The sequence below is a fragment of the Triticum dicoccoides genome, chromosome 7B (assembly GCF_002162155.2).
Source record: "Triticum dicoccoides isolate Atlit2015 ecotype Zavitan chromosome 7B, WEW_v2.0, whole genome shotgun sequence".
Taxonomy (NCBI): domain Eukaryota; kingdom Viridiplantae; phylum Streptophyta; class Magnoliopsida; order Poales; family Poaceae; genus Triticum; species Triticum dicoccoides.
The window spans coordinates 245,502,102-245,512,538 of record NC_041393.1 but is presented as its reverse complement, the minus strand read 5'-3'; the positions used below and the strand labels follow the sequence as shown (position 1 = coordinate 245,512,538).

Below are 10,437 nucleotides of genomic sequence, written 5' to 3'. Positions count from 1 at the left end.
CGCTCACTGTTCATCCCAGAGGCAGCATCAATCGGCTTCAGTTAGCAGAAGTAGTGAAGGAATCGCTCGATCGGGTTCAGTTAACAGCCATCGATCGATCGCTCGGGTTCAGTAACGCGTAGCCTGCAGTGCAATTGCTCGGGTTCAGTTAGAGCCCAACGCCTCGCTCGGGTTCAGTTAGAGCCAACGCCTCGCACACTCGCGCGTACGTGTACGAGAGAAACGCGCATCGCTTGGCCCCCGACCTCCCACCGTAACCGGGAACTCTCCGAAATTTTCCTAGCCCTCGCTTCTACCACGGTTTTTCCCGTCATGGACGGCCCAAAGAATGTCATGCAGCTGCGTCTCCGGCCCACCCAGGACGAAAAGCCCATTTTCTGTCATGATTTTTTGTTATAGAAGTAGGATCCCACCTCATCTATGATGATACCGGGTTTTTTCACAATTATCGTTATAGAAGTGTCATATGTATGACATAAAAAAATTTCGTTCGGCCCAAAATGTCACGGATGTGTCTTTTTTTGGTAGTGATTAGATCATGCGGCTAAGCTTATATTATGGCTACACACCTGTTCGGGGTTGCTAATGGGCAATGGGTTGGTTTTGTGGCTAGGCCGGTTGGGTTGTGCTAGTGTGCTTCCCCAGTTACTATTCTAGTTCATTTTTCTTTTTCTTTTTCTAACAAATTTGGACTGTGGTTGAATTCAGTTTAAAATTACTTATTCAAATCCCAAAAATTCAGAAACTTGCACTAGGGCCACTATAGGTAATAAGAAAACTATTTTTAGACCCAATGCATGTTTGTAAAATCATTTTATGTAGATGGACTTTGTATGGACTATTAACCACTCTCTCCATCCCATAATATATATAGCACATTCACTAGCGTCAAAAAATGTCATACATTATGGGACAGAGGGAATAAATCCCTAAAATGATTTAGTGTGCCTAAAATAGCCAAACAAATTTGCGTTTTCTTCCAAAATGCATTAAAAGTATGATATGCATATGAATGATATGCTCACATCCAAATTTAAAATTTGGGATGTGACAGTGATCCACTATAAAAGAAACAACCACGTATATGATTTGATTGCTTGTACCAAATCAAGTTAGGCTACAACTTCTACACAAAAAACTTCTCTAGAGTTGCCCCACAGAAAATAAGATCAGAAACATAAGCTGAAAATATCGGAGTCTTTTGGGCTTGTTTTTCTAATCTTAGGCCCAGTTCTTTTCAGCAGATTATGGAGAATCTCTGTCTGGAAAATCTTATGCCAAAAGAACTGGATTGTATTTCCAAAATCTTTAGAGGATTCTACAGAATCCTAGTGCAATCCAAAATCTCCAAAGTAGTTGGATTTTCCCAGAATCTCAGGATTTTGGCAAGTTCCACCAAAGAAAACGTTTGGAGTTAACAGAGTGCCCCTGTTGTAGCATGTTATTACGGCAATACTGCCATCGAGCCACCCACCACCGATGCCCATCTGTTCGCATCGAGCGACCTCGTGCAGGGCCGCCCGCTAGGATTCAGCGCCGCTGCCCGCCCCAGTTCGCCGTCCCGGACATCTCCGCCGCCGGCGTGGCCCTCGCCGCCGCCGGCCAGGTACTCGCCGCCGCCGGTCCCCACTCCCGCCGGAGTCCAGCTTCCTCTGCGGGTCCTCTACCCCTCTGCCATCTGCCGCCATCTGGACACCCGGAAGCTGCCGTCGGGCCCCTCTGCACCGGCTACCGACGGCGCCTCCGTCCCAAAGCTGTAGCCAAACATCAACAGCTCCTCCACTCCTCCACGGTGATCCATCCTCTCTCTCCCAACTCTCTGTTCTTTTTTAGCTAAATTGGATAGATGCAAAAACTATTGCATAGATAGATGAATTGATGTGTCAATTTCTTAGATGGATGGATGGATATATTGTTCAATTTGTCAGATGGATGGATGGATTGATTGTTTTAATTTGTTAGATGGATGGATCGTGCTAAAAAAATTTGTTGATATTGTCAATGCTACTGTATATTGGTGCTATTGCTGGAAATTGGCTTTGGCTCATAGGTGATATCGGTACTGTGAATCTGTGCTACTGTTCTATTTTTAGTTCACTCACATTTGACTAGGTATTGTTCGAAACAACAAAGTGTTAACAATTCATCAAACAGTTTCTATCAAGGGGTACTACAGACATTTCAACACACAACTCTTTTCAGAATCCCAAACTGGAATCTCAGAAAAGAACTCGATGCCAAATTCTGGAAGAAGCAGATTCTTGGAGAATTTTCTAGAATCTTGATTCTGCAGAATCCCGGGCGAAAAGAACTGGGCCTTAGTTTCACATTTAGGAAACACCGAACCCTGACCCCGACCCCCGCCTCCCTCTCTGAGGCGATATGGGGGGAACCCTATCCTTCCCGTTGCCGGCGCCCCCTTCCCTGCCTCCTCCCTCGCTGTCGCCATGGGCCACTACGAGGCAAAGCCCTGGCAGTGCCGGCGGCATCGGGGCATCCCCCGGGCGCAGCTCCACTCCCTCTCCCGGCGACGGCTCGGATCTGACCGTTGGTGTCCTTGGCAGCGTGGCACGGCGGAGGCATGGTGGCGTCCCTGCTCAGTTCCGGTGGTGGTGGGGCGCCTGCTGGCGGTGGTGCTGCCTCGACAGTCGGCGCAGCTCGGGGCTCGGGATCCACCCTGGCTGGATCTGGGTGGCGGGGTTCGGGGCTGTGACCGTTGTTAGGCCTGGCGTGGTGTCTCCGTGGCTTTGCTGCCGCTGGGCTCCATGGTAGCGCTCTGACGGATGCGGTGTCCTCGACGAGGTGGTGCGCACGACAGGAGGCGTGGTGGAAAGAGGGTCCTGGCGAAGACGGGCAACGGTGTGGTGGTGGCGGACGGGCGCGACGGCAGGTTGGAGGCAACGACGCGAGCCACCAGCCAGGTTTGGTGGCGGTGTTGCGATGGCTCTGCTAGGAGGGAGTTTCCTAGTGAGCAGCGAGCGCCCGACCACCCGTGGTCTGTGTGGTGAGCGGGTGAGCGATGGTGCTCTCGTGGTGGCGCCGACGCGAGCCTGTTCGGGTCCGATCTGGGCCGTTGGTGCTAGGGACGTTGCAAGGCCGTCCCTTGGAATGGGTGGCGGCCGTCGTGGGCGGTCCTGGCCCTTGCTGGAGGGTCGGGGTGGCTACCGTTCTTCAGCTAGGTGGAGGTGATGGCTGGGCTGCCGTTCTCTCTGTCATGCGATCTTCGGCTTTGCGGCTACAATGGCGAGGTGCTGCGGTGGCGGCAGTGCGAGGCTATTTGGACAGTGCTGCCCAATTCCTTCGTGGTGTGGTGAGGTGCAACAATCAGATGAAAATCTGCTAGGCATTTGTCTGGCCGGCGGCGATGGCACCTGCGGGTCCTATTTTGAGCTCCAGCGGAGCTATATACACCCATCGACGATGCCTCTAAGACGGTGTCTTTCTTGGTTCTAATAAAGTCCTGCCATTCACCTGCCACCTCCTCTTAGGCATCAAGGGTGATTGGTGCGTCCTCTTAGGCATCAAGGGTGATTGGTGCGTTGACGAGCGAAGTCCAGGGGGAATTGGTGGTCTTTGGAGGTGCCCGGCGTTGGTTGAAACGCGGTGTTGTTCTCTGTTAGGACATGTCCTTTTGCTTGTAGTTTTGTGTGGTCGGAGGGTGTGCTTGGTGTTACCAGGACGTGATGTTCATGCTATGCTCGCTGTTCGGCGAGTTGTATTTCTCTTGCATTGGTATTTCTGCATTCTACAAAGTTATGATATGTCTAAATATACTCTCGAAGAAGAAAAATCTTAGTTTCCAACATCGCTGGTAAAAAAGTTATGATATGTCTATGCAAGTTTTAGTTTCTTTATTGTAGATGTGTGAAAAAAACAATTTAGAAATATCAAGTGCTAAATATTGTAGTAAAAATCCTAGTATAATTGGTACTTGATAACAAGTCCAGTAAAATTAAGGAAGATCGTTGTGAAACTAATATGACGATAATAGTTGTATAATTATTCGTGTCAAAAACGTTCTTATATTATGAGACAGAGGGAGTACATAAGTATGACTGTGACTTTAACGCTGTGACTTTAACGGGGAAAAACATGCATCTGTCATATGCCATGTTTAACCAAGTTATGTAGTAGTAGTACGAAAGCTCAGTGACGAAGAAACAAACCAATCGAAGGCCCAGGACGTCTAGAAGCTCCGGTTGCTCATTCGGCTGCGGACCCGCCGTATGAACATGTCAGCGGCGTGGTCGATCTCCTCCTCGATGTTGAACTCCATTCCGTCCCCTTCCCTGCACCTCCTGATGACGTCCATCACCGACGGCTCGTCGTCAGGCAGCTGATCTTCCTCCATTGCCTCCGCGCCACCACCGCGTTCCTCGTCAACATCGTCGCCCTCCTGGAGGTTGCAGTCGTCATCGTCGTCGTCGAACAGTGAGTGCGTCCAGTCCGGGTAGCCGCAGTGGCCGTCATCGTCGTCGCCGACCACTTCTTGCAACAGCCCGGAGAGGCCTGGGACGTCGACTCCATGCTTCGCAGCCTGCCCGTCCTCCTCCGCCGCCATCGTCGACAAGGCTAGGGCCTTGCGGTGGTCGTGCACCGGGTCTCTCTGGCGGCCCGGCATGAGGGCGCGGAGGTGGCGCGACACGGTGCCGACCATCGCCGTCCTGTGGCGGAGCGAGGCGAGGAAGAGGAGCCGCGCCCTGAGGACGCCGGCCCTGCCCCTCAGCGCCCGCACAGCCTTCCTCAAGAAGTCGGCAGCCTTTCTGATCTTCGTCTTGGCCTTCATCTTTTTGGCTAGCTTCTTTCAAACTCCTACCTAGCTACTACTAGTTCTTAAGCGACTGCAGGAATGCAGACAAGACAGAACAAATTGGTGCTGCTGGCTGCAAATTGCAATTAGCGAGTGCGTGTGTGGTACTGGTAATGGCGAGACTGAAGTGTTGATGCATGGGACATGTGCCTTGTTTTAAGGACACGGGAGCTCAATTATTTATAGATGCAGGCAGCTAGCCAACTCAGGGTAACCGGGAAGGTCAAAAGAAGGAAAGGTACCAAGAAACTTGGGAACTCGACAAAGCAAAAGCCTCGCAGCAAGAGAGGGACTGCCCAATCAAACTCTTCTATGGACCAAAAGCTCTTTTTGAGGAGTGCACTTCAGGAATGCATTTTACCTTTCGGGTGTGGATGTCCACTCCATATTCAAACTACATCTATATCCAACTCTAGAAAGTTGGGAAAAACTTTGCTATTTTTGAAAGAAAAAGAAAATATAGTATTTCAAACATTCTCCATCCATTATAACGAAATCCGTGTACTTTTGTGTAAAACCGCCCAAACTTTGAATATTTCTCATTGACAAACAAAAATTTCTAGTTTTCTTTTTCACGAATACGTGAAGATTGTGTATCATTACATTGATAGAAGAGAAGAATGAATACAAAGTGCGGCAACATGAGCATCACGTACATGAGCTGGCATGAGCTTAGGACACCAGAGCTGAGGGACAAGGGTTGGTCAGCCGAAACAAAAAATATGGAAAACTATCTCTTGGGTAACATAGTGGCCAATCGCTTGCGCCGGCACTGGTGAAGGCCCAGAGGCGGACGTCTTCTATTATGGACTACACGAGATGCAAGATCGAAGGTCGTTGCCCATCAAAAAATGCATCCGTTTTGGTGTCTCCATAGTTCCCAGGCGGTGAGCGTGATGGAGGAGAGACCCTTATGAAGTGCAGAGGGGGAGGAACAGTAGGAAGCAGCCCACCATTTGGCGAAGGACGTGTCAATGTGGAGGGCAAAGTAGCTGTAGATCGGCACCAAGAGAGCACCTCGTGCCAAACGTGTCGAAAGTGTGTTCATTTGTATGGATTCGAGTAGTTTTACATCATACTCTCGAAACTTCATGCATTTCTACTTTTTAATAGCAAGACCTTGCATTCATGAACAACAAGAATATCTCTATTGTGGAGTTGTGGAGTGCACATATATATAATGTATAGGCCCCATGTAGTCTTTCTATAAAACGAAGACAAGCTATGCAAAAAGAAATAAATAAACACACAATACACGAATAGGGTTTAAGAAACATCATTAAAAATAACAGAATGAAGAACGCTAAGCTTTTCCATGGCAGGGTAAACGGCTATAGGAGGAAGAACTTCGTTCACACCCTTCGGAGTGAGCAGGGCACCACCATCACTAGGGAGGACAAGGAGAGTGTAATGTTATCTCATTTCCCGAGGCAGCTTGGCACGCCGGCTATGTGGACCTCCATCCTCAACTGGGACAATATAGACATCGTCGTCCACAAATTGTTGAAACTTGACACCCCTTTGCGAACAAGAGATAGAAGTTGGGTTTTACTTTCCACTTCGTCGAAGCACCGGCCCCGGACGAATTCATGAGAGCGTTCTTCAAGTCTTCTAGTGGGAAGTTTTGTTGGGAGATCATCAAGCGGGATGTGGTTTTGGCCATCTTGAAGTTATCTTGCCTTTGAGGAGACTGCGTCCCCTTATCAACTCTGGAAACATCATCATGTTGCCCTAGAATTCTAATGTGTATGGGGTGGTCAGTTACTGGTCAATTGATGTCATCCACAGCCTCCAAGATCTTCTACAAGCTCTTGGCCAACAGGATCATGCGGATCGTGTCGATGATAGTTTCCAAGTGCCATAGTACCTTCATCCAGAAACATCGTATCTATGACAACTTCATACACACAGGCCTTTGAATCTATCACTTGGTCTATCTTCTGGAAGTGCTGCATTGGCTGGGTTTCGGTCAGTGCTGGCGGGATGATTTTTCTTTTTGTCCCTAGATTCTTCATCCTTGATGATCATGCTAAGTGGGAATCCCGACCTTCCTTCAGGCATGCTTGCGTGTTACATTAGGGTGGATCCACTACCTCTGATGCTCTTTATCCCGGTCAAAGACCACCTACAACAGATCCTTTGACTCGCTTCTTTGAGGGGTGTTCTCAAACCCATCCGGTCACACACCGCGTGTTCAGGATTTTGGTCTTTGTAGATGATGCATACATTTTTGGAACACATAAAAGGAGAAGTTATGCACAATTTCTGCTATGATTGCAAATTTTGGGAAGGCTAGCGGACTCGTCGCAATTTTTCTAAGACCGAGTCCTTCCCCATCAAGTGCACTGACATTAACCTTGTTGACGTCCTATCCACCTTCTCAGCTAAGATTGCCTCCTTCCTTGGTAAATACCTGGGTCTCCCCCTGCACTTTCATCGGTTGCGCACATTTGACTTCTAACCCCTCATCGATAAGACCACCGGAAGGTTGTGGGGTTGGATGGGTAAGCACCTTAACAGGCTAGGAGAGTTGCACTCACCGAGTTCATTCTCTCCACCACAACCACATACCTGAAGGAAATATGCCCTAGAGGCAATAATAAAGTTATTATTTATTTCCTCATATCATGATAAATGTTTATTATTCATGCTAGAATTGTATTAACCGGAAACATGATACATGTGTGAATACATAGACAAAACATATAGTCACTAGTATGCCTCTACTTGACTAGCTCATTAATCAAAGATGGTTGTGTTTCCTAACCATAGACATGTGTTGTCATTTGATTAATGGGATCACATCATTAGGAGAATGACGTGATTGACATGACCCATTCCGTTAGCCTAGCACTTGATCGTTTAGTATATTGTTATTGCTTTCTTCATGACTTATATATGTTCCTGTAACTATGAGATTATGCAACTCCCGTTTACCGGAGGAACACTTTGGGTGCTACCAAACGTCACAACGTAACTGGGTGATTATAAAGGAGTACTACAGGTGTCTCCGAAGGTACATGTTGGGTTGGCGTATTTCGAGATTAGGTTTTGTCACTCCGATTGTCGGAGAGGTATCTCTGGGCCCTCTCGGTAATGGACATCACTATAAGCCTTGCAAGCAATGTAGCTAATGAGTTAGTTACGGAATGATGCATTACGTAACGAGTAAAGAGACTTGCCGGTAACGAGATTGAACTAGGTATTGGATACCGACGATCGAATCTCGGGCAAGTAACATATCGATGACAAAGGGAACAACGTATGTTGTTATGCGGTTTGACCGATAAAGATCTTCGTAGAATATGTAGGAGCCAATATGGGCATCTAGGTTCCGCTATTGGTTATTGACCGAGAATAGTTCTAGGTCATGTCTACATAGTTCTCGAACCCGTAGGGTCCGCACACTTAATGTTACGATGACAGTTTTGTTATGAGTTTATAAGTTTTGATGTACCGAAGTTTGTTCGGAGTCCTGGATGTGATCACGGACATGACGAGGAGTCTCGAAATGGTCGAGACATAAAGATTGATATATTGGAAGCCTATGTTTGGACATCGGAAGTGTTCCGGGTGAAATCGGTATTTTACCGGAGTACCGGGAGGTTACCGGAACCCCCGGTGACCTAATGGGCCTTATTGGGCCTAGTGGAGGAAGAGGAGAAGGGACCAAGGTGCAGCCACGCGCCCCTCCCCCCCAAGTCCGAATAGGACAAGGAGGGAGGGCGGCGCCCCCCTTTCCTTTCCCCCCTCTCCTCCTTCCCCCCAAGTCCTAGTCCAACTAGGGAAGGGGGGGAGTCCTATTCCCGGTGGGAGTAGGACTCCTCCGGCGCGCCTCCTCCTAGGGCCGGCCGCACCCCCCCTTGCTCCTTTATATACGGGGGCAGGGGGCACCCTAGAACACACAAGTTGATCTACGGATCATTCCTTAGCCGTGCCCCTCCACCATATTCCACCTCGGTCATATCGTCGCGGAGTTTAGGCGAAGCCCTGCGCCGGTAGAACATCATCATCGTCACCACGCCGTCGTGCTGACGGAACTCATCCCCGACACTTTGCTGGATCGGAGTCCGGGGATCGTCATCGAGCTGAACGTGTGCTGAACTCGGAGGTGCCGTACGTTCGGTACTTGGATCGGTCGGATCGTGAAGACGTACGACTACATCAACCGCGTTGTCATAACGCTTCCGCTTACGGTGTACGAGGGTACGTAGACAATACTCTCCCCTCTCGTTGCTATGCCATCACCATGATCTTGCGTGTGCGTAGGAATTTTTCTGAAATTACTATGTTCCCCAACAGTGGCATCCGAGCCTGGTTTTATGCGTAGATGTCATATGCACGAGTAGAACACAAGTGAGTTGTGGGCGATACAAGTCATACTGCTTACCAGCATGTCATACTTTGGTTCGGCGGTATTGTGAGATGAAGCGGCCCGGACCGACATTACGCGTACGCTTACGCGAGACTGGTTTCACCATTACGAGCACTCGTGCATAAAGGTGGCTGGCGGGTGTCTATCTCTCTCACTTTAGCTGAATCGAGTGTGGCTACGCCCGGTCCTTGCGAAGGTTAAAACAACACTAACTTGACGAACTATCGTTGTGGTTTTTGATGCGTAGGTAAGAACGGTTCTTGCTAAGCCCGTAGCAGCCACGTAAAATTTGCAACAACAAAGTAGAGGACGTCTAACTTGTTTTTGCAGGCATGTTGTGATGTGATATGGTCAAGACGTGATGCTATATTTTATTGTATGAGATGATCATGTTTTGAAACCGAAGTTATCGGCAACTGGCAGGAGCCATATGGTTGTCGCTTTATTGTATGAAATGCAAATGCCCTGTAATTGCTTTACTTTATCACTAAGCGGTAGCGATAGTCGTAGAAGCAATAGATGGCGTAAACGACAACGATGCTACGATGGAGATCAAGGTGTCGCGCCGGTGATGATGGTGATCACGATGGTGCTTCGAAGATGGAGATCACAAGCACAAGATGATGATGGCCATATCATATCACTTATATTGATTGCATGTGATGTTTATCCTTTATGCATCTTATCTTGCTTTGATTGACGGTAGCATTTTAAGATGATCTCTCACTAAAAATTATCCAGAAGTGTTCTCCCTGAGTATGCACCGTTGCGAAAGTTCTTCGTGCTGAGACACCACGTGATGATCGGGTGTGATAGGCTCTACGTTCAAATACAATGGGTGCAAAACAGTTGCACACGCGGAATACTCTGGTTAAACTTGATGAGCCTAGCATATAACAGATATGGCCTCGGAACACGGAGACCGAAAGGTCGAGCGTGAATCATATAGTAGATATGATCAACATAGTGATGTTCACCATTGAAATTACTCCATCTCACGTGATGATCGGACATGGTTTAGTTGATTTGGATCACGTGATCACTTAGATGACTAGAGAGATGTCTGTCTAAGTGGGAGTTCTTTAGTAATATGATTAATTGAACTTAAATTATCATGAACTTAGTACCTGATAGTATTTTGCTTGTCTATGTTTGTTGTAGATAGATGGCTCGTGCTATTGTTCCGTTGAATTTTAATGCGTTCCTTGAGAAAGCAAAGTTGAAAGATGATGGTAGCAATTACACGGACTGG

The 10,437-nt window shown here is 48.0% G+C and overlaps 1 protein-coding gene across 1 annotated transcript; it reads right to left on the bottom strand.

Annotated features, from left to right (window-relative positions):
- Nucleotides 1-4,024: 4,024 nt before the first annotated feature.
- On the bottom strand, nucleotides 4,025-4,904 carry LOC119335949. Its single transcript, XM_037607992.1, has one exon. It carries the CDS (start codon nucleotides 4,784-4,786, stop codon nucleotides 4,187-4,189), a length of 600 nt encoding a protein of 199 aa, XP_037463889.1. The 5' UTR covers nucleotides 4,787-4,904; the 3' UTR covers nucleotides 4,025-4,186.
- Nucleotides 4,905-10,437: the final 5,533 nt, after the last annotated feature.